This window comes from Sapajus apella, unplaced genomic scaffold, assembly GCF_009761245.1.
Source record: "Sapajus apella isolate SASKATOON/1434 unplaced genomic scaffold, GSC_monkey_1.0 scaffold84, whole genome shotgun sequence".
Lineage (NCBI taxonomy): Eukaryota > Metazoa > Chordata > Mammalia > Primates > Cebidae > Sapajus > Sapajus apella.
Genome location: NW_022437024.1, coordinates 963,252 through 988,347, shown reverse-complemented (window position 1 = coordinate 988,347; position 25,096 = coordinate 963,252). Strand labels below are relative to the sequence as shown.

Sequence of the window (25,096 nt, the reverse complement as noted above, 5' to 3'; positions counted from 1 at the left end):
ATGGTCTCGATCTCTTGACCTCGTGATCCACCCGCCTTGGCCTCCCACAGTGCTGGGATTACAGGCTTGAGCCACCGCGCCCGGCCTACACCATGATTTTTAAATGTTGCATACTATGTTGCAGGATTTACCATAATTTATAAGTTACTTAAGCCAGTCCATCCCTTTCTTATACATGTAGGCCTTTTCCAGTATTTTTCATGTGTATTTTAATTGAAAGATAAAGCACTTTCTTGTAAGTCACTTTGTTTTATTTTTATTTTAATTTTTTTTTTTTTTTAAGTTGGAGTCTTACTCTTTTGTCCAGGTTGGAGTGTAGTGGCGTGATCTCAGCTCACTGCAGCCTCCTCTTGCCAGGTTCAAGCAATTCTCCTGCCTCAGCCTCCTGAGTAGCTTGGATTACAGGCACATGCTACCATATCCATTGAATTTTTTTATTTTTAGTAGAGACGGGATTTTGCCATGTTGGCCAGGCTGGTCTCGAACTCCTGACCTCAAGTTACCTCCTCCACCCACCTCGGCCTCCCAAAAGTAGTTTAAAGGAGATCCTCGAAACTACCTCCTTGTTATATAGACTTTTTTCACGCATATATCTTGCTTAATATGTCCTTGATATTTTACTCCATTCCATATTGTAAAACTAAGATTCTCTTAGTAGATACAACACACTTGTGGCGTTGGAAAAATTCTGGGAAAAAGTGCTGGGATTTCAGGCATTCAAAGTCACTTTGAATTTATTCTTGTGAGCTATTTTGAAATTATCTTCCGGACAATATAGTTTAGCATCCTAGTTTTATTTATTTTAGTATTAAGAGATTTAAAATAGATAAAATTCTGGAATATTACTATTTTGAGCTTGAGCGTGAGTGCAGGTGGGTGAGAGGTTTGGTGTTGGTGTTGTATTCCATTGCTTGCTCCTAAAGCCTTCCAGTCCTCTTTGAAAAAGTTAAATTATAACCCTCTCCCATTAGACTGTGTTCCAAATTGTTCAGATGGTTACTGTGGTCTTAATACCTTTAGTCATTTAGTTCTTTGTCAACGAAGTATACTGTATCTTTCATGTAGTCTAGTTTTGTTCTGGGGCTGGTGTGTACTAAAGGGGGGGGTTGCATATATTAATAGATAAAGATTACAAACTTATATTAGTGTTATCAACCCCTTGAATATAGTAAAGTCATTGTGTTAAGTATTTGATCCTTCTGACAAGGAGAGAACCTTGAAAGCATTTAAAAAATTTTTAATGTAAAGATTCTTTAAACTACCTCCTTGTTGTACTTGTTGTATAGACTTTTTTCACACATATATCTTGCTTAACATGTCTTTGATATTTTACTACATTCCATGTTGTAAAACTAAGATTCTCTCAGTACATACAACACACTTGTGGGGTTGTAAAAATTGTACGATATTAACATTAATAGTAATCTTTCTTGTTACGGTATTTCTTTTCATTTCTTTGCCAAGAAATGCACTGTATAGGAACCACAGCTTCTCTCTTTGTAGTTTTCATGAAGAAATTGTACTAAACTTTCTTACATATATTTTTTTCACACTGAAATTAAAAGTTCAATTGCCTGCCTCAAAAGCACGAGCAACGAAAGCAAAAATAGGCAAATGGGATTACGTCACACTAAAAACTTCTTCACTGCAAAGGAAAAAGTCGACGGAGTGAAGAGACAACCTATAGAATGGGAGAAAATATTTTTAAACTGTACATCTGATAAAGAATTAATACCTCAAAAACATCAGGAACTCCCCAAACAACTCAATGGCAAGAAAACACTAACTTGGTTGAAAAATGGGGGAAAGACCTGAATGGACATTTTTTAAAGAAGACATACAAATGGCCAACAGGTATATGAAAAAATGCTTAGCATGACTCATCATCAGAGGAATGCAAATAAAAACCACAGTGAGATAGCATCCCATTCCTGATAGGATGGCTGTTATCAAAAGACAGAAGGTCAATGTTGGTGAGGATGTGGAGAAAGGAGAACTCTTGTACACTGTTAGTAGAAATGTGAACTATTTACAGCCATTATGGAAAACGTTATGGAGGTTCCTCAAAAAAATTAAAAATAGAACCACCATATGATTCAGCAATCCCACTACTGAGTAAAGAAAATGAGATGTTTGCATACCAGTGTTTGTTGCAGTGCTATTTACAATAGCCAAGATGTGGAATCAGCCTAAGCATCTATCAAAATATGAATGGATAAAGAAAACATGGTATATATGTACACAATGAAATTCTATTCAGCCTTAAAAAAGAAGAAAATCCTGTCATTTTCTACAACATGGATGAACCTGGAGGACATTATGTTAAGTGAAATAAAGCAGACACAGGAAGACAAATATAGCATAATCTCACTCATATGTGGGAGCTGAAAAAGTTGATCTCATGGAAGTAGAGAATAGAATGGTTGCCAAAGGCTGTGGTGGTTAGTAGGGAGGGAAGCCTGGGGAGATGTTGGTGAAAGTAAATACTTAGGAGAAGTTCAAGGACGTATTGTACAGCATTGTGACCACAGTTAATGAAGATATATATAGTATTCCTGAAAAATGCAAGGAGTGGATTTTAAGTGTTCTCATCACAAAAATGATGGTTATGTGTAGTAATATACTTGTTAGCAGAATTAACCATTCCACAGTGTGTATATACTTCAGAATATCTTGTTGTACATGATAAATACATACAGTTTTATCCATCAATTTAAAAAGTTTGGCCAGGCACAGCGGCTCACTCCTGTAATTTCGGCACTTTGGGAGGCCAACACATGAGAATTGTTTGAGCCCAGGAGTTTGAGACCAGACTAAGCAACACAATGAGATGCTGTCTCAACAAAAAATAAAAATTAGCCAGGTGTGGTGGCAGATGCTAGTCCCAGTTACTTGGGAGACTGAAATGGGAGGATCACTTGAGCCCAGGAGGTGAAGGTTGCAGTGAACTGAGATCACACTACTATATTCCAGCCTTGGGTGACAGAGCAAGACCCTGTCTCAAAAAAACAACAAAAACACAAGTTCAGTCTCCTGGAAATGCATCATTTCCAATAGATATAACCATAGTTCTGAACAAAGCATGAACATCCGCCACATCTTTTATTGGCATTTGCCCAATTCAGCATTATCTTGGCTAGTATATTCATTGGCCCCAGAGAGCTACAGTCTTCCAGGTGTCCACATAGCTTAGTCTCTTACCTCTCTCCTCTCTCATGTTTGTAAGGCCTTCGCTGACTACTCTGTTTACAATTTTAATAGCCACCCCCACTACATCCTTTGCTCTTCCCTGCTCTATTTTTTCTCCCTAGTTCTTATCAGCATCTATCATAGAAAATGTTTTTTGTTTTTGTTGACTGTGTCCCCCATCACTAAATTAGAAGTTCCAGAAGGGCAATAATTTTTGCCTTGTTAATTTATAACCAAGGCAGGACATTAATAATTTATAAATTATGAATACTTTTTTCATTTATTGCTACATTTTCACAGCAGTGCCTGGCACATATTAGGTGCCAAATAAGTACTTGTTAGTTGACTGAATTAGTTACAGTAGGCCTGATAAATTATAGTGGTTCTGGCAGATGTTCAAGAAAACCAGGATGCACAAATTAGTCCCCATCTGACCTCTGTTTGGCTTGTTCTAAATCTTTCTTCTCCTTCCTCCAGCCTATCTTTACTGAAAATAACCTAAAACATTTTCTCCTCTATTCTCAGATTAAGCCAATCCCTGGCCATATTTCCTCTTGCCCAGTAACTCCATCCGGGGATCCTTCCATTTCTTCCCTCCCAAGATTACCTCCATACACCGGCCCCTCTCCCAGTAGGTAGGGTTCTAAGCTTTCAGTCAGGGTGTCTGGAGGGAGCATTAAGTGTAGAGGGGTAAGTGAGGAAGCCTGTGAGCCAGGAGGAGTGTGTCTAGGATACATACATGGATGGCATGGGGAAAGAAGAAGGTTGAGAGGAGGAAGCAGGAGAGCTCAGGTGGGTCAGGGAAGGGGAAGCTGGTGAAACAGGAAGCAGTACTAAGAAAAAGACAAGAGCTCCATTTGAGCCGATACCAAGAAGGGAGTGCTCCTTGCCCTAAGCAGAAACTTTGGTGAAGGCTTCTCACAGATTTGGCCTCTGCCTGGACTGGCCTGTGCCTGAAAGCACAGGCATTATAGTTAGTCTTTGAAGGCTGACTGCTATTCCGGCCTTTATCTGTGGGTCCTTGAGATGTATGTAAACAATGTGAACCTCTGATTGGAGTGGCGTCTTTCAACAGCGCGGTATGTCATTGCAAGGCCACTGGGTTCTACGGTGCAGATAAGTGCTGTCTCCAGGTCTAGTATCATCTAAACAGTTTTGCTTCAAGCAGTCTATCTCATTATTGCCTTCACTTGTCAGAAATATGTGTCCTCGATTTGGGGGTAAGGAAATATGATCAGACATTAATAGGCAGCTAAAAAGCACATTAAGTTTGTAGCATTCTTGATTTTGGTGAGGTTGGTTTTTTGTGTTTGTTTTTATTTTTTTATTGAATATATTTGCCAAATACCAGACCTCAGATTTTCTATCAAGTTTCTCTTCACCCACAGCTTAGTAGATAAAGTTGCTTTAATCTGTGTAGAATTGAGGCAGTCAAAGTCTAAAGAGTTCTTGTTTGCTTACAGACATGATTGCCTCCTTTTTTCCCTTTTGATAGGTTAATTTTTTCCTGTTAAGTGAAAGCCTGTATTAGGGCTCTGTTGAAAGGCATTTTGGCGTATCTTGTTGCCTGTTTCTTTAATTTTATTGGAGGGAATAAATTTAAGTCAGGCATGTAGCTTAATAAAAGTAAACTTCTCACCTGATTATATCATTTCCATAAACTGAGAATTTGAACTTGAGCTCTAGCCCAACCAAATAAAGCTAAATCCTTCTCCTCACTGAACAGGCCTAGTAAGCACCCCATAGCCATGGGATCCTTTTCCTTCCCCTGATAATTTCTCTTTGTAAAAGGAAATGTTTAAAATGGAGGTGTGCCTCTCTGAGCGGGAGCCCCTGCCTCGTCCTGGAGCCCCACCCCCTGCTGTGGACCTCGATGCCGGCCTTGGGAGTGGGCATTTTTAGAGCAGCAGTACCAGCAGCAGATGAAACTGTGCTGCCGGCAGAAAATGACCCATGGGTAGAAGGAAAAAAATAGTGTGTGAGAAAGATTATCACTTTTTTTCTGAGTGGGATATAGTCAGTGTCAGTATGACTGACCTAGACCCAGGATCATGTTTGGGAAGTTGAATAAAAAAATCATCTGGGAAGCAGAAGAAGATCCTTAATATAATCACTTAAAAATAATGTTACTCTTAAAAAAAAAAGGATTCTCTGGTTAGGTACAAATTTTGAAAGCTACAAGTAATTAAAATCAAAATATTTTCGTTTTAAGTAATTAAAGGCAAATACTGGTTTTATACGAATTTATGTTGTTCTTTTGGTTCAAACAGGCCCCACCTGCTCATTGTAACATAAAAATAGTCTTAGACTTACAGTTCTTAAACATAACTTATTCAGTAGTATACTTCACTGATATACCATATTTGTGCAGTTGGATATAGAGTGAATTTCCAGAAATAAAACTCCAGTGATTTCTGTTATAGTCATAGATACATTTTCATAGGTAACCAAATGGAATCTAAATCAAACTACATATAAGAACACAGAAAAGGCTGAGCATGGTGGCTCATGCCTGTAATCCCAGCACTTTGGGAGGCCAAGGCAGGTGGTGGATCACAAGGTCAGGCGTTCGACACCAGCCTAGTCAACATGGTGAAACCCTGTCTCTATTAAAAATACAAAAAATTAGCTGGGCGTAGTGGCACGCACCTGTAATCCCAGCTACTCAGGAGGCTGAGGCAGGAGAATTGCTTGAACCCAGGAGGCAGAGGTTGCAGAGAGCCAAGATCGCACCACTGTACTCCAGCCTGGGCAACAGAGCAAGACTCTGTCTCAAAAAAAATAAAAATAAAAATAAAAAAATTGTATATTAAAGGGGGAAAGTTGTTATACAACTTGTGTTAATATTAAATATTATAAAATATAAAACACAAATCGTTTGCTGATAGGTAAAATAAACCAGAAATGGTATTTCTTTAGGAGATTTGCTGATTTTGTTCCATGATCAGTATAGTCATTCTTGTTATACTAAGATGTTGACTCAGTTTATCTTTATTCCTAAAGTCTTTTAAAACCTTTATTTTGAACTTGGGATACTTTGCAGTTATTTGTGTAGTAGTCCTGATTAAGGTTACTCGTCTTCAGTATGATGAATACTGCCTTGCTGACTTGAGGGTATCCTTTAAAAGATAATTTCCATAACTTCATGAATGTTCACCATCACATTTTAACTTTCTTTGAAGCCAGAGTAGTTATAGAGGGTACCCTGTAACTAGGATGTCATAAAACAAGGCAGGTATGGTGACTCCCAGCATTTAATTTGCTGACTTTTTGAGCACACTATTATGAATTACTTTTCAGCTTCTAGGTACTCTGGTATGTAATTCTAGTGGGAGTGACTGTATATATATACACACACACACACACACACACACACACATATCTATCTGTGTATGTATACATATAGATATACATATGCATATATACTATTGTATACATATATATACACACAAAAAAAATCTCTCCCTTAGAATTACATTTTTGTAATTTTTTTGGATTTTTGTAGAGACAGAGTCTCGCTGTGTTGTCCAGCCTGATCTTGAACTATTTGGACTCAAGTGATCCCTCCTGCCTTGGTCTTCCAAAGTGCTTGGATTAGTCATGAGCCACCATGCCCAGCTGGAGTTATCTTTAAAGTTTAAGAATTTCGGCCAGGCACGGTGGCTCATGCCTGTAATCCCAACACTTTGGGAGTCCGAGGCAGACAGATCACAAGATCAGGCGTTTGAGACCAGCCTGGTCAACATGGTGAAATCCCGTCTCTACTAAAAATACAAAAAATTAGCTGGGCGTGGTGGCACATACCTGTAATCCCAGCTACTCGGGAGGCTGAGGCAGGAGAATCACTTGAATCCAGGAGGCAGAGGTTGCAGTGAGCGGAGATCGCATCACTGCACTCCAGCCCAGGCGGCAGTGCGAGACTCCCTCTCAAAACAAAAAAAGAATTTCTGCGTATTGTATTGAGATTGCCAGACATGCATATATGCAAGACCCATGGAAATATAGATTGATTCATTTTCTAATTAAATGTTGAAAAAAATCAGATTCAAGTACTGTAAGTGAAAGAAAAAGCAAGATGCAAAACAGTGTCTATACTGTGTAACCATTTGAACAAAGAGATGGAAAAGAGTACATATTTGTGTTTTATTCTGTATTAAAAAACATGTTTAGAATAAATTAGATGAGACTGCTAAAAGTTGTTACCAGTTAGAAGGCAGGGTTGGGACCCAGGCAGATGGAGGATAAAGGTAGGAGAAGGATTTTGAATATATTTAGGTTTTTTTTTTTTCATTTAAATATATTTGCTGAAGTTTCAATATCACGGCAATTTTAAACACCTTTATTGATGTATAAGTGACATAGTAAGCTGTACATGTTCATAGTATGTATACATTTTTAGACTATTTTTTGAACCATATCAATATGTTAGCTAATTAAAAATCTAAAGAAATTATTTAAAACTTTAACAGTTGGCTAAGTAACTAGATAAATAGCAAAGCTGGTCTTTGGATTTTATTCTACGGACTTGGGCCTTTGTTGTTCATTCTAAGAATTTTTATTCCCCTTGACTTATAGAAATTCTGGGTAAGGTTAGCTTGGTGGTGTTGCGAGCAAAATATTCTCTTGTCATCTTTTAAATCTTACCTAATGCAAAGGATTTTGAAAACAAAACAGTAAATACAGAGAAATTTTTAAAATTAGAGTTACAGCCAGTGATGGGGATTTAACCAAAATTTTCTGTGTAAATAAAAGAAGTTAAGGCCATTGTTACTTTACCCTTCTGTGATCCCTTAGCGGGGCTCTGTCTCTCACATAACCCATTTAGGACTACAGAAAATTAGACCTTGGGCATGAAGTCCTACCAGGAGGGCTCCAGCTGGCTGCAGTACAGCACTGAAAGGGTGTAACTTCACCCCCATTTCACTTTGACCCCTATGCTTCACTTACATCCTCACTTAGAGTCGCTTTGACCAGAGCTTTCCTTGGTCAGGGAAAGGGTCTTTTTGTATCTGTAACTACACTCTGGTTCTCTGGGCAAAAATGACATTTTCTGCTCTGTAGAACTGTTTGCTGTAACCTGTCTTTGGGTTTATGAGAATTGGCTGAGGGGAGGCAAAGGTGAGAACTTTCTAAATTCAACTTTTGCATGTTTGCTGTCTTCTCCCTCCTTTTGTCCCTTGATCTGCTAACCCAGATAACTGCTTTGTCCCATCCAGATTTTATCTCTTTGAGAGGAGCCAATGAGACTCGGAGACCCAGTGCCATTATTGGAATCAACTTGCTCTTGTTCTCAGATTTCCACTTTCTGTGCCACCTGGGTACCCTCATGGACAATCCACATCATTCATTCCCAGTCCAGTTCCATTATGGGAACAAGTATTTAGGGAAAACTGGGTAACCTAGTAGTAGAAGCCCTGGTTTGGGAATTAGACAATCTGAGTACAGGACCTTACATTGTCCTGAACTCTGTCACTAAGCAGGCAGAACCTGATTGAGTGGTATGGCCTTGGTAGGTGCTTTGTAGAAGTTTATTAGTGGATTGAGTAGGACAGATTTTCTGTTCTAGTTCCTTCCATTGAAAATAGAGATGACTTTTGTACTTCCTGGCCATAAAGCTATACTAAAAATAATACATTAATGAAAGTTGTTTCTTAGAAAATGAGAAGTGGACATATTATGTATTAAATGGAGCTGGTTTGTAAAATGTAGTGTGACTGAGATGGTATCTCAGGTGCCTTCTAACTCCCCGTGTGTCAGGCTCTGTGAGAAAGGGCACAGCTTGGTTACAGCTGCACTATAAGAGGATGGAATTACATCTGTTTTTATCTGTAACTGATGTCTTTTAGATGCCAGATGCAAGCCAGCTTTGTTTGCCATTGGTATCTATAGGGCATTTTTCCTCCTCTCTATGATGCATAATTGCTTTTTTGCTTACCAGCTTTCAATAAATTAGGTAATTTTGTCCTCAGTACAAACTTGGAAGAGACAAGGCACTATAATGTCCACATTTTGTAGGTGAAGAAACTGGTTTGGAGAGGTTATGTGATTTGTCCAAGGTTACATAAGTAAATGGCAAACCTGCTTCTCTTTATATCATGCTCCCCCTTCTGTCTCCATGCTTTAGCTTCTAATTTGTAAGTATAAAATTAGGAAACATGACCTAAAGGTTTTTAAAGGCTCTGACATCCTGATCTGAATTTAGCTAATCAAATATTTATTTAGAATTTTAAATTGTTTTTGGAACAAGGAAGATTTTACTTACTATAATAATAAATTGAGCATATTATGTCCAAAGTATTGTAGAAGTAAGAAATATAATAAGCAACTTTTGCTATCAAATAGTGGCTCACACCTATAATCCCGGCACTTTGGGAGGCCAAGACAGGTGAATTGCTTGAGCCCAGGAGTTTGAGACCAGCCTGGGCAACACAGTGAAACCGCATCTCTACAAAAAGTACAAAAATTAGCCAGGCATGGTGGCATGTGCCAGTAGTCCCTGCTACTTGGGAGGCTGAGGCAAGAGAATCACTTGAGCCTGGGAGGCGGAGGTTGCAGTGAGCTGAGATTGCGCCACTGCACTCCAGTCTGAGTGACAGAGCAATACCCTGTCTCAAAAAAAAAAAAAAGTTTACCCTCTAGAACTTGAATATCAGAAGTAGACATGTAGTTTTATGTAGTAGAGGATTTCGTATGTGCAGAGATGGACCAGGGGAGATAGGAATCTGAAAATATTGAAGGTCAAGGTGAAGTCCAAACAATAAGCACAAAACTTCAACTAATGTTAATTAGAAAGTGATTGATTAAAGGAGTTTGGCAACAAAGGGAAGCATTCGGTCCAGCTTTAAGGGCTCTGTATGTCTGGGTTGCTAACTTAGAGTTCCAGGTTAAGGGGTGAGATTTTTTTTTTTAAGACTAGGCGTTAGTGATTCTCTGAAGAATGAAGCAGGAAAAAGTACAGGATAAGCTTACAGGGCCTTAAGCAACTTGGGGTAGGGAGGTGGCCACGGGAAGGAGCCATGCCAGGCTCATGGCTGTGAGCTCTGGCACTTTCCAGCCCTAGCTCAGCAGCTGCTGTGACAACATATCAGTCGTTTTTGTCCTTCCTCCTCCTCAAAAGATAGCTGAAATTTATAGAACCTTCAGTTGTCCTGCATCTTCTCTCCTCCGTTAGGACAATTTTAAAAGGCTGCTGTTTGCACCCTGGTACTCGCGTGAGCTCATGTGTACACACATATACACCAACCCACTCATCATAGGAATTCTCAAGCCAGTTCAGAAAAGATTTCTTTTTTCTTGTCCTGATAACATAGGATTGCTAACTTGGTCCTCAGCTGCTATTCTTTGTGACGTTTCAATAAACAAGCAAATAAAGGAACACTATTTGGAATAATACTTAAAGCAGCTTTTTATAGCTGTTTTAATTCCATACTACAGGTCATTTAGTTCTGAGCCCTAGGTGATTTTAATTCATTATATGTCTTGTTTTGTTTTCTTTGAGTTTTTACATTTTGAGGTAAAATGGAATGATCACTAGCACATTTTTCTGAAGCCATACTGATTTGTCCTTTCTGTTTGTTTGTTCAAATGAAGCAGTGCATCAAGTATGGAATTAGATTAATGGAGTAAATATTATGAATCATACACTCCCTCTAATCTGACACTCTTTCTTCTTTTTTTGACCTCACATTTTGTTTTCTGTCTTTCTCTCTCCGCGTAGGCTTTCAGTCCAGTGTAAAGCTGTTGGAGCGCGGGAGCAAAGGTAAAGAATGATGTAATGCGCTGGCTGCCCCAAAGCATCTTTTGTTGTGGAATGGTTATTCCAGTCATCTCTTTATGAATCAAATGTGAGGGGCTGCTTTGTGGATGGAGTCCTTTGCAAGAGCACATCAACGGGAAAGAGAAAGAGACATTCACTTGGAGGGCTCTTGCTGAAAATGGGTTTAACTCTCCTTTTGCCAGTCACCACCAGCCTGACCTCATACACTTTTAGTACAATGGAGTGGCTGAGCCTTTGAGCACACCACCATTACATCATCGTGGCAAATTAAAGAAAGAGGTGGGAAAAGAGGACTTATTGTTGTCATGGCCCATGAGATGATTGGAACTCAAATTGTTACTGAGAGGTTGGTGGCTCTGCTGGAAAGTGGAACGGAAAAAGTGCTGCTAATTGATAGCCGGCCATTTGTGGAATACAATACATCTCACATTTTGGAAGCCATTAATATCAACTGCTCCAAGCTTATGAAGCGAAGGTTGCAACAGGACAAAGTGTTAATTACAGAGCTCATCCAGCATTCAGCGAAACATAAGGTAAATGCTTTCCTTTTTGCCTTTTTAAAATAAATGGACATACTGAATGGGGAATAATTTTAATTAAAGCCTCCTCTTTAAGTAGAAAAAGTAATTTGAGGAAGTTTTGGTTGCTTTTTAAATTTTGGTGCCTTGTGTTACCTCAAAATAATCTACTAACCATATTGTCACATTTAATATTATTTCTAAAGTATGCATAATGATTAACTTGCTTTAAGCTGGGCAAATGCTATGTTTTCTTGTGGCTTGCTAAAATTATTAATTTAAACATATTATCTACAAATTTACTGAAAGGAAAGTCATTCTTTTCAAGTTTTTTGGAAAGAAAGTAGAAACTAATTATTAGGGGTGCTTTTTATATGTCATAACACGTGTGGTAACATTAGTCAAGACTTAATGATATTATCTTCAAGGAAAGTTATTCCTGAGATACTAAAATGTTGTCTGTGTGGTGGGGAAGGCTGTTTTTTTCTTCACGAATACAAACGAGCTTATGTTTTAATAAACAACTGATTCCTTTGTTAAGATGTAAAAGTCATTTTTTAAAAAAGCGTTTGTTTAGGTCCAAGGTTATGTTATGTTTATTTTGCGTATTGTTTGGTTTATTAGGAACTTGACTATTTTATAGTGTAAAGGATTTAAAACCAGGAAGTTGTGAGACCACCGACACAAAAATAGCATCAATTTTGGTTTTTAAGAGTTTTGTATGCTGTCTATCTCATAAAATGACTACATCTCATTTTTATTCAAATTATTAATTGAAAACAGGAACCAGTTATTTGCCTCAGCAGTGGTAGCCATGAGACCTTCCTCAAGCAGTAGTTTGAGATAATTTTTCTCACCTTCCTCCTAACCAGCCTCGTGTTTGCATTTCAGGTTGACATTGATTGCAGTCAGAAGGTTGTAGTTTACGATCAAAGCTCCCAAGATGTTGCCTCTCTGTCTTCAGACTGTTTTCTCACTGTACTTCTGGGTAAACTGGAGAAGAGCTTCAACTCTGTTCACCTGCTTGCAGGTAAGGCTCATGATGGAATTAAAAGGACTCAGAATCTCATTGAGCTGGATGAGTAAGCCTATTTCACAATGAGCTCACAGTACAATAGGTCTTCACAACTTTGCTGTGCAGAATGATTTATTTATAGCTTTTGATTGATGTCACTGTTCTATTTAACTTGAATACTATATCATTCGTCCACGTGGGTCAGTGTGTTTTTGACTTAGCTCATGTGCCTCTTCACTTGGTATTAACTGGTGGTGCCACATAGATTTGCACACCCATATGGATAGCTCAAAGCCAGCTGCTTCTGTCTGCCTTTTTCCATTCACCTGTGATATAAGAACACCAAATGATGAACATCTCAGCTCCTGCTATTAGTTCCCACCCCTGTGGCAAGAACCAGACCAGTATTACAAACTCTTAAGATTTATAGTTGAAGTGGACTCCAGAGATAAGGTCACCTTTTTGGGCATTGTAAGCAATGAAATAGGGGGAGAATGTGTGCAGCATGTTTCTTCTAGTAATTAGGGAAACTGTTTTAAAAGTTAGTTACTTGTATATTTTTATTTGTTTTATAATTGAAAAACAAAGTCTCAACTTAGAAATGCTAAGCAACCAGATGATTTTACAAGGTATGTGGGAAGGACCAAATAGTCTATATTTGTCCTGAAGGGCGGCGTTGTGTGGGGGTTAATCCCATCAAATCCCAAAGCAGGCTGCTCATCCTTTGCTTCTCCTTTTGCAAATGAAAATCCTTTCCTCTGCCCTGTAGGCCTACAGAGCTGGGAACATAGTTTGACAGCACACAGTAACCTTAACATAAAGCTGCTGTGTTAGGCAGATTCAGCTTCAAGGATAGGCAAGAGGGCTTTTAAACATTTGGTCTAAGAAAAACAAAATATAGGATTAATTAGCTGCTGGTGTGTGAATAATTTTAAACTCTGTGCAGGCTTAGATAAGATTTCCGTGTCTCCAGCTTTCGCAACTTTTCCCTCACTTCTCTAACAAGGATAGTTCCATCTTTTTCAGATTGTCTGTCCATACACTTTTCCTTTATGCTGTGATTTCATCTGATCTTTTGATTAATGTTCTTAAGTGAAGCCAGCTTTTTTTAGAATGTAGTTTTCAGAAGTCTGTAACTGAGAATTATAATGTTAGATTCTGTCTCTGTTGATAGACACATTCTTTTACTAGGAGTTTGGTGTGTTAAATATAGCAACTGTTATAGAGTTTCACTAAACTAATTTGGTGTGTTTAGGAACTCATTTAATGTTTCATGTGGCCACTGTATGAAGGACTTTACCTTGGAATCCTGTTAATGGGATCAAGGTTTTTCTGTTTTTTTTTTTTTTTTTTTTTTTTTTTTTTTTTTGAGTTGGAGTTTTGCTCTGTCGCTCAGGCTGGAGTGCAGTGGCTCTATCCTGGCTTACTGAAATCTCTGCCTTCTGGGTTCAAGTGATTCTCCTGCCTCAGCCTCCCGAGTAGCTGGGATTATAGGCACCTGCCACCACACCTGGCTAATTTCGTATTTTAGTAGAGACGGGTTTCACCATGTTGGCCATGCTGGTCTCGAACTCCTGACCTTAGGTGATCTGCCCGCCTTGGCCTCCCAAAGTGCTAGGATTTCAATCGTGAGCCACCATGCTCAGCCAGAGTTTTTCTTAAAGAGGCCATACACCAAGATGTGCTTCATAACAGAATGGTTATTCCACCCTGCTCTTGTTTGGGACACTTACCCTATGGGAAGCTCTTACTCAACATCTCAGTCAAGTAGACACCTCCCCAGAAGAGTGCACTCATGCTGAGTTTCTTGCACAGGTGCTTTAGCTACTTGTACCCTTTAATGTTTTACCAAAGAGCATTTCTTTGTTACTGGGAAGGTTGTTACAGATCCTGTGTAGCCTTGGGAGGAGCGCTCACTGAGCAATAAGGAAGAAATAAGACTGCCTGATTAGCTGTATCAACCCTAGAGACACATGGTCAGAACACCCTGACATCCTCACTTTATACAGTAAGTGTTTCTTAGGCCTAAAGTCAAGTCCATGGAGGCAGCACCAGGAACCACATTAAGTGTATTAATAGCACCATGTTTTCATCTACACCTCCAGAATCCTATATTTCTGTTAGCTTAGGAGGTGACTTCAGGATCTGAATTGCCTTGTTTGGGAGTTTCTGAGCAGCTGGGTGTCTTATGACACCTAAGAGAAGGTTCTGGTGATTAGAAGCCTTTCTAATCATTCAAAAGCCTCTAAGCAGTTGGGAATGCTCCTGGTTAGTGAGTTTGTTTCTCAGGGTAGGTAGATAATTGGGGAAAGTGGATGACAATATTGGAGAAGGCTTGGCCATCAGTTCTTGGGAAACTGTTTTTTGGTCAAGGTTTTAGCTACTCAGAGGACAAGCCAGGGATATGGGACAGGACACATTGACAAAAGTTTCTTAAATATTTTGGTTGGGGAGAAATAACTGTAAAGTACATTAGTTTCTCACAGGGGCTACTGTAAATTGCAAGGTCACTGGAGACAATTTTCACTATAAACTGCCCCTATGACTTTTGGAGATTTTTGTCAGTCTCGTTTGGATATGGTAATAGAAAGACAAAGTGGTTTCTTGGGGTAATTTTTCCATCAGTTTAGAACTTTGAGCCATCTTGAGAAAAGAAGAAAGCATCAGATGTGTGAGATGGTTTTTATGATCATTAGCTATGGCAATAGATAATTGTGGCCCACATTTACTCACACTCTCAGGACCATCTTGGTCCTGAGAAGCCGGGGAACAAGAGGACTCCCCAAGAAGTTCATAGCAGCATCTTAATGAGCTCTTTCCTTCAAACAGGAGAGGAGACTGACACTTACCTGGAGGGCATACTTACATGGTCATAAAAAAATGCAGGATTACTGAAGGAGGAGGAAGTGGGATTTGGGAACCTATACAGGAATGCGGTGGGTTTCGTTCCTTAATATGGACCAGGTCTTGTTTATCTTTGTGTTCCTGCAAGGCCTAGCCCTTCTTAAGTTTTCAGTAAATATTTTGATATTAGCTTATCTGAAGGGTTTATACTGTTTATATTTCCTATAATTTATTAGTTTAGAATGAAAGTGTATTAAGCAGTGATGAAGTCTGAAAGTAGAGAAAACTTCAGATTGTTTTGAGCTAAATGATTTGGAAGGTGTATTTATTCTGATAAAGCAAACATAGCTATGCTGGGAAAATATCTAATATGAAACTTTCTTGATCTATATAAGTAGATATAAAGATGGTATTAAACTCTGATAAAAATGCTGCCATAGTTGAACAATGCTGATTTTTTTTGACCTTAAATACTGATATTTGATAAAGCGCTAATAACCCTAGAAATCTAGCTCAACTCAAAGGAAGATACAAGTCCTTGAATTCATGTTAATTGAGAACAGTCAGAATAATTATTGTATTTTAAAAAATGTAAATGTAAATTGATTGCTCTATTTAGTCATTAGTGAATCACCTACTTCCCAAGTCAAACCAAACCATAACATTGTTTCACTCCCAGTGGATTAAAGGGTTTAATATCAGTAGCAGCTGGGTGTGGTCATGCACCCCTGTATTTCCAGCTACCTGAGAAGCTGAGGTGGGAAGATTGCTTGAGCCCAGGAGTTTGAGGTTACAGTGAGCTGTGATTGCAACACTGCGCCACAGCCTGGGTGACAGAGCCTGTCACTCTTTAAAAAAAAAAAAAAAAGAAAAAATTATCATTAGCAATCTCATCTTAAAAAAGAACACATGTGGATGCCTTAGAAAGTTCTCCATTACTGGCCAGGTGTGGTGGCTCACACCTGTAATCCCAGTATTTTGGGAGGCCAAGGTGGGTGGATCACCTGAGATCAGCAGTTCGAGACCAACCTGGCCAACGTGGCAAAACCCCGTCTCTACTAAAAATACAAAAATTAGGCATGCATCTGTAGTCCCAGCTACTGAGGAGGCTGAGGCAGGAGAATTGCTTGAACCCAGGAGGCAGAGGTTGCAATGAGCCAAGATTGTGCCACTGCATGCTAGCCTAGGTGACAGAGTGAGATTCTGTCTCAAAAAAAAAAAAAAAGTTCTCTATTACTATTAATGGGTAGGTAACGGCAAACCATTGTTTCCCTTTTTTTTTTTTCCAGCTTTGAAGTCAGTTATTGAATAAGTACAATTTAAAGACCTGCGTATCTTCCCTGCAACCTTCTGCTCTTTTCTGATGCTTTTTCTTTGGTCAATATCTAAGGATTAGCAATAACCTTAAGAGTAATTCTTAAATCTTGAAATTAAGACTTAAGAATTCATATTGGCCGGGCTTGGTGGCTCATGCCTGTAATCCCAGCACTTTGGGAGGCTGAGGCAGGTAGATCCCGAGGTCAGGAGTTCAAGACCAGCCTGGCCAAGATGGTGAAACCCCATCTCTACTAAAAATACAAAAAATTAGCAGGGCGTGGTGGTACACGCCTATAATCCCAGCTACTCAGGAGGCTGAGGCAGAGAATTGCTTGAACTTGGGAGGCGGAGGTTGCAGTGAGCAGAGATTGTGCCACTGCATTCCAGCTTGGGCAACAGAGCAAAACTCTGTCTCAAAAAAAAAAAAAAAAAATATTGGCCAGTTGCAATGGCTCATGCCTATAATCCCAGCACTTTGGGAAGACGAGGCAGGCAGATCACCCAAGGTCAGAAGTTCAAGGCCAGTCTGACCAACATGGAGAAACCCGTCTCTGCTGAAAGTACAAAATTAGCCGGGTGTGGTGATGCACGTCTGTAATCCCAGCTACTCAGAAGACTGAGGCAGGAGAATCACTTGAACCCGGGAGGCAGATGTTGGGGTGAGTTGAGATTTCGCCATTGCACTCCACCCTGGGCAACAAGAGCAAAACTCCATCTCAAAAAAAAAAAAGAACTCATATTAATAGAGTAACAAAATGGGTGTGACATAAACATACCATAAAAATGATTTTATAACCTAGGATGGGAAAAATGCTATAATTCCTATTTGGCCAAAAAATACCTGGATTTCTAATAATTTGAAAAGAATCTAATTCTATTGAGAGTATTTCAGAAAAGTTTATGTAATTAAGTATATTAAATAATTAGACTTGTAGGAAAATATTAACAGAATAAACTATATATATTTTTAATAAAGTCCTTTGTCTCTGATAAACTGTATTTTGAACTTGTAATAAAAAGTCATAAATGCACAGAAGACCAACTTCATGGGAGCAGTAGATAATCTGGATGTAGAAATTACACAAAGTGCCTGGCAGGGTGGCTCATGCCTATAATCCCAACACTTTAGGAGACTGAGGCAGGAGGATCACTTGAGTTTAGGAGTTTGAGACCTGACTGGCTAACAGAGACAGACCTCATCTCTACTAAAAATTTAAAAAATTAGCCAGGTATGGTGGTACCGTACATACCTGTAGTCCCAGCTACTTGGAAGGCTCACTGGAGCCCAGGAGTTTGAGGCTGCAGTGAGCTATGACTGCACCACTGCACTCTAGCCTTGGTAACAGAGCGAGACCCTGTCTCCAAAAATAAAAAAAGAAAGAAATTACACAAGGTAGAGCTAGAGAGAGGTAGTGTCGTGTTCTGTGCCATGCGCCAGGCCTGCCCTTGTTATTTCCCCTACAGATGAAAGATTTTTAAGATTGAGGGGAAGGGGAGAGAAGGGAATTGGGAGAATCCAAAAAAGGAACCATTTTCAAGGGTTGGTAATATCCTTTATATTATTGCTAAACCTTAGATATCAACCAAAGAAAAAGGATCAGAAAAGAGCAGGAGGGAAGAAAAACTAGGTCCTAGTGGTGAAGGTATTACCTGAACATAGGACCTGTATCTGCATCTGCAGAAGGTTTCAGGGTCTTCTGGTCAACTCAGTGCCATGCCCATACCCATTTCCTAGGTGATCTAACATCTGCATTGAGGAAATCCCTTTAAGCTGTAAAGAACAATGGACTAGAGAGCTGTAGCCTGTGGGGGGGGTGTGTGTGTGTGTGTCCTCCTTATGGTGACTTTGGATAAGTCATTTAACCTGAGTTATCTTGTATTTTTTCAGCTCTTAAAAAGAGATAATAACGCTTGCCTTATTGTGAGCATTGTATTAGATAATGCATGTGAAATCTCTGTGTCAATAGTCTAAAAGACTATCCTTTAAAAAAAGAAGCTTACCAGTATGAGTTCCAAAACAAAATACATAACCAGCTGCCAACATTGACTTATTGAGCAACTTTTTTGGTGTTTTCAACAACCTACAGAAAACCAGTTCTCTGAAAAATAAACTTGTTTCTTGGCTTTTACTTATTCACTATGTATTACTTTATTCTGCTTGTCTATTTCTAAGCATGCCAGATTAGAAGTAAATATATGTGAAAAAAGGGAAAACTATTGAATTTGGGCTTCTGTTTTATGCTGACATACAGAAAAGAGAGTAAGTGGGTTAATTTGGTAGAAATAAAGATCAACCTGCATGTGAAAAATGCTGTTCTATGCCCTTCTCTTTCCCCAGTTATGGCCTGAGTAAAAGCAAAAGGGCATTACCAGGTTTATTAATTCCACAGCACTCCCTCTGTCCTGTGATGCAGCACAGGATAACCGTACAGCGACTCGGGGAGAAAACCATAAATGAACCACAGACTTCAGCCCTTTCATTTACAAATGAGGAAAGCAACAGAGCTGCTGAGTGACTCTCCCAGCTCTCACTGCCCAAAGCTTACATCCACAAGTAATTCCAGTCTTCTGAAATTTTCACACAGGAGGCCATATTGGGAATCAAGGATGCCCGTTTCAGATCAGGCTAATTCTGAAAGCCTCTTTTTGTAATAGCTCTTTCTCAGCCTTTTGGAGAATTTCAGTCATATTCTTCATACTTTATGGAATATAGCAATCTATAAAAATATACTGTATATAGCATTTTTTAAAGCGTTAAATTATGTTACCCAGAAGAGATCATCAAGTAAAAGTCTACTCTGTTTTATGCTGATCTATAGCTGTGAATAAGAATAGAAGATACCATTTATTAAGAACAGAGCAAAGGTCTTCTATTAATGTTTGCTATGGTTAAAGGCCAAATACTCATTTCTTTGAGTTAAACTTAACTATTGTAGTTAGACCTAAAAGTGAAAAAAAAAAAAATGTATTAGAATCTTTACACATTTTCAGTGTAACAAGGATCTAGATTCAGATAAGAGTTCTGTGTAATAAATGTATAGTTTTGGTTTAATGGAATTGATTACTGTGCCTTCCTCATGGAAGTATAATAGAACCTGATCTTACTGGTTACAGATTTTGCTCTTTGTGCTATTATCATCAATTCTGTTCTCTAATTTGGTGTTTCTTCTCCTTTGTGTGGAGACGGGAGATCTTCAGTAATTCCATTTCAAATCCTGTAGGCATTTGGTAAATGAGATTGAAATTAATGGATTTCAGTAAAAGTATACTAATTATTAAGGAATTGACTGCTCTTGTGTCTAAAACCCTACAGTGACTGAGAGTCACTGAAAATAGATCTTGTATACACAGATACACACACAATGGAATGTTCAGCCTTAAAAAAGAAGGAAATCCTACCATTTTGCAACAATATGGGTGGACCTGGAGGAAATTATGCTAATTGAAATAAGCCAGACACAGAAAGACAAATACTGCATGGTATCACTTACATGTGGATCTAAAAGAGTCAAATTCATAAAAACAGTAGAATGGTGGTTACCAGGGGCTGGAGGGCTGGGGAAATGGGGAGGTTCTGGTTAAAGAGTACAGACTTTCAGTTATATGATGAGTAAGTTCTAGAGACCTAATGTACAGCACAGTGACTATGCTTAACAATAAATGCATTGTATACTTAAAATTTGCTGAAAGAGTAGATCTTAAGTGTTCTCACCACAACAAAAAGAACGTTGCTGTGTGAGGCAAGGTAGTCATTCCAAGTGTATGTGTATATCACATCGTCATGCTGTATACCTTAGATAAAATTTTTGTTGATCATATTTCAGTAAAGTTGGGGGAAAAGGTTGCTGTTTGCTCACTGGCTGCTGTGTATTGCTGGCTCTGTGTCTGAGTCTCAGTTGGCGTGAGTTCATCTAAATTGGATCATCTTTCCTCCGATTGCTACCTGCCATTGTGGAAAGTCAGTTCATGTCCCTTCCCAGCTACCAGTGGCTAAGACATATGCCTGAGGCTGTCTTTTGAAAAAAACAGACTAGAGAGCCAACTTGAGATTAAAGATAGTCCTTTAGTTCCCCATCCTGATATTGTACACAAGCCAAACAAAAGCACCACAGATGACAACAGTAACATCAGTCTTCTCTTGCCCCAGTTGTGGCAGCTGTGTGGTCTAGAGAAACACCAGGTCCAGCATATTCTTCAGCCCTTTCACTCACACAGCTTCTCAGTGTTTGATGGGTGATTCCATGGTTGTGCCTTGGACTGGGCTCTCCGGGGTAAGGATACCGGAAAAGCAAAAGTCTTGCTCTTGTCCTTCAGAATCTAGTGGTTAATTTGGGGAAATGCACCTAAAGTGGATGAAACAAAGAGAAGTATATGATTATCTGCTAAAATGTATGATACGGTGATAAGGGATGATTCAGTATAGTCTGCAGAAGTTAAGGAAGACTTGATTAGGGCAATGGAATTTTAAACCTTAAAAGATGAATAAGATTTAGGTGGGGAGGGTTCTTTGCATTCTGAGGGGGAAAGAGAACATGACTGAAAATGTCAGGAATGAACATAGATTTGGATGGGTAATGAGGAGACCAGAGTGGATTTTTCGTGAAGGAGAGAAATGGGAATTGAGAGGACATCAGATCAAATTATGTAAGCTCTTTAAATCAGGAGGAGGAATTTGTACTTTAAGGTGATGGGTGTTGTGAGCTACTAGAGATTTGGTTGCAACACCTGTCACCTCTTAGTCACCAGACCTTTCTTCCAACCTCTTGGATCTGTCTGATTTTCTGCTCTTCTGCTACCATGAAGTCAACCGAACATCATTCCTCCCCCCAGATCACTCCAGGAGCCTCTTAACTGGTCTATTCACATGCTCTGTCTTGCCTCCTTCCAATCCATTGCTCACACTGCAGCCAAAGTTATATTTTTATTTTGTATTTTTAAACTAATTCAGATTACATCACTTCCCAGTTTCATCAGTACTCTTAAAATACAAAATTTTAAACTGATTCACAAGGCCCTGCAGTGGCTGGCTTCTGCCTCCCTTGCTAACTTCATCTAGTGCCACTTTTAAGTCCTCAGTTGTTTTGCCTCAGCTCCTTAGGCATCCTCCCTATCGCTCTAAACCTACAACATCATGCACCCTGGGCCTTCACAGAGGCTCTCTCCTCTGCCCTGGCCTCTCTCTGCTATTTACCTAGGTGTTTCCTGCTAGATTCTAACATGGTTGTCAAGACTTTCCTAGCTACCAGGCAAAGTTGGTTTCCCTACACCTTTGCCCACCTACCATAATTAGTTAATTATTCATCTGATTATCTGGTTGAAGTTTATCCCATAAAACCATCAACTCCGGAGAAGGCCCTGTGTTTTGGTCACCACTGTTCCATTACCTAGCACTATGTGAAGCTCATAGCAGGTGCTATTTAATGTTTTTTGAACTTATATGTGAAATGCAGTTATCCCTTTCTTCCTCACTGCTGTATGAGGTTGTCAAACTGTATAGTTGGCCAAAGAGGAGGATGTAAACAGAATAAAATACCCAGAAGTGGTCTTATGGGAGAGCCTGTTGCTAGATGGATTAGAAAGCTTTGCATTTCACATAGATAGCCTGAGAAGTGAGCTGTATATTCACAGACAGTTGACGAGTTAGTCGGATTTTATTCTTGAGTCATTCTCCAGATACTAGACTTGTATTCCTTTTTCCTCTTGACTCATCAAGTTTCCCCTGTTGATAATCTCATTTCATTATGTATTTTGATGATGATTATAGACATATCCAACAGCCACACCATCCTTGTCTGGGGTGTAATCATAGTTGGTGTTCACTGGTTTCCTATGGGATGTGCCCTGATTCTCTGAGCCATGGAGGTGTATTATGGTACTCTTCACACCATTATGGAGTCCTGCACCATTTGGGAGCATCAGAAAAAATTTTCTTTCCCTTTCATATAAAGTCTTGTGGATATGGCAGAATCATAGTAAGGATTCAGTGTTGGCTTTTGGATAACCAAAGTGGCACTCACCAATTTTATCTTTTTTCCTGTAGTAGAAGAAAGCATGTTTTTTTTTTTCTTGCCCTGTGCCTTCCCACTCACCCTGAGAGTCTTCTGGGGCATTGTGGTCTAGGAATAGGAAGCAGAGTTTGTGCCCCCACCCATACCAATATAGCTTCTGGCTTTGAATGAATCAGGAAATCCTTCGGAACACCAAAAATATATAAGACTTATGTCCATCAACAGCTATTCATTGTAACAAGGAAGGATTCAATAAACATTTATTGAATTCTGCTTATGTGCCAGGCACTATGCTAAATGCTGAGGCGATTACAAAGGAGTATAAGACATAATTCTTATTCATAAGCAGCTCACAATAGCTGGAGAAGTAAGACAGGTCACAAAACACACACAATCATTTCACAGTTACTAGGCCCATGGTAAATTTCAAATGATTGGTATGAATTTTATAGAGCCTCTAAGCTGGCAAAACCATCTCTAGATATGCTGGTCAAGGAGATTTTTTTTTTTTTTTAATGCAACAGAATTAGGGAAGATAATATCATGAAACTTTTGTCTTAATGATGAGTATATATAGGTTTTTAGAGGGTTTGGGTGCAAAATGTATTTTGTTGATTTTGGGAACATACTGCTATAGAAGAGGTATAACTTGTGCTTGTCTGTGGCTTAGAAGGAAATATAAAATGGATTGGAAAGACTTCAGAGGCCTAAAGGTGGGAAAGCACAGATGTGTTAGGAAAACAGTAAGGAGACTAATTTGTCTGGTGCATGTAGAGTGGAGGTAGAGGAAATTAGCCTGGAAGTTGGATTGGATTGGGATTAGACTATGAAGGATTTTTTTTTTTTTTTTTTTCAAGAGACAGGATCAGCTGGGCATGGTGGCTCATGCCTGTAATTCCAGCACTTTGGGAGGCCAAGGCAGGTGGATCACCTGAGCTCAAGAGTTTGAGACCACCCTGGCCAACATGGTGAAACCCCGTATCTACTAAAAATACAAAAAGTTAGCTGGATGTGGTGGCAGGCGCCTGTAATCCCAGCTATTGGAGAGGTGGAAGCAGGAGAATTGCTTGATCCTGGGAGGCAGAGGTTGCAGTGAACTACAGTCACGCCACTGTGGTCTAGCTTGGGCAACAGGAACAAAACTCCGTCTCAAAAAAAACCAAGAGGCAGGATCTTGTCCTGTTGCCCAGGCTGGAGTACAGTTGTGTGACCATAGCCCACTGCAGCACCTCCCAGGCTCAAGGAATCCTCCTGTCTTAGCCTCCAAGTAGTGAGGACTGCATGTGCATGCTGCCATGCTCCACTAATTATTTTTATTTTTTGTAGAGACAGGCTCTCACCATGTTGCCCAGGCTGGTCTCAAACTCCTGGGGACTCAAGGGATCCTCCCACCTTGGCCTCCCAAAGCACCTGCATTGTGGGAGTGAGCCACCACGCCTGACCAGATTATGGAACATCTTGATTGTCTGGCTAAGAATGTTGGATTTTATTCTGTGGGTATTTTAAATCAGGGAGTAAAGTTTAAAAATAAAATCTTTATTTTTGAATGCTTAACCTAGTAGCAGCGTAGAATTCAGGTAGAAAAAACAATAACTGGGTCAGAGAAGGCTGTTACTGAATTCGTGTGAGCCTGAGGTGTGAAGACTAGGGTGGTGTAAATAGACAGGAAGGCAGTGATGGAGGAGACCTCATGGAGGAGAATCAGTGTGTCGGGTGCTGGCTGAGTGCTACCCAGGGGCCTGCAGGAACGGTGCTGAGGTGAACAGGGGCACCAAAGGAAAGAGACAGGGGTTTGGGCTTTGAGTTTATTTTTAAATTGTCAGTAGGTCTTTCCAGTGGAAATGACCAGAGAGGGTTGAGAATGTTAGACTGATGTTTGGGACATTAAGCCCAAAAGGACAAACTGGGAAATCTTTGATTTTCGGTTTAAAATGAGCAAATGTGGCTGGACATGTTGGCTCATACCTGTAATCCCAGGACTTTGAGAGGGTGAGGTGGGCAGATTGCTTGAGCTCAGGAGTTCGCACGAGACCAGCCTGGCAACATGGCAAGACTCCATCTTTACCAAAAATACATTTAAAAAAAATCTGGGCATGGTGGTGTGCACCTGAGGTCCTAGCTACTCGAGAGGATCGCTTGAGCCCCAGCTGCTGGAGGTTGCAGTGAGCCAAGATCGCACCACTTGGCCAAGGCGCAGTGGTTCACACCTGTGATCCCAGCACTTTGGGAGGCCGAGGCGGGCAGATCACGAAGTCAAGAGATCGAGACCATCCTGGCCAACATGGTGAAACCCTGTCTTTACTAAAAATACAAAAATTAGCTGAGTAGTGAGTGCCTGTAGTCCCAGTTACTCGGGAGGCTGAGGCAGGAGAGGCACTTGAACCCGATCGGGTTCTCCTGCCTTAGCCTCCCGAGTAACTGGGAGCCA

The 25,096-nt window shown here is 39.8% G+C and overlaps 1 protein-coding gene across 2 annotated transcripts in view; it reads left to right on the top strand.

The window, feature by feature from the left end:
- DUSP16 (dual specificity phosphatase 16) overlaps nucleotides 1-25,096 on the top strand; it is a 91,493-nt gene that overhangs the window by 30,490 nt on the left and 35,907 nt on the right. For both annotated transcript variants that reach the window (XM_032253668.1, XM_032253669.1), the window contains exons 2-3: nucleotides 10,907-11,499; nucleotides 12,376-12,514. In XM_032253668.1, the coding sequence (XP_032109559.1) occupies nucleotides 11,272-11,499; nucleotides 12,376-12,514 (367 nt within the window). In that variant the 5' untranslated portion in view covers nucleotides 10,907-11,271. The remainder of the gene's footprint in view (nucleotides 1-10,906; nucleotides 11,500-12,375; nucleotides 12,515-25,096) is intronic.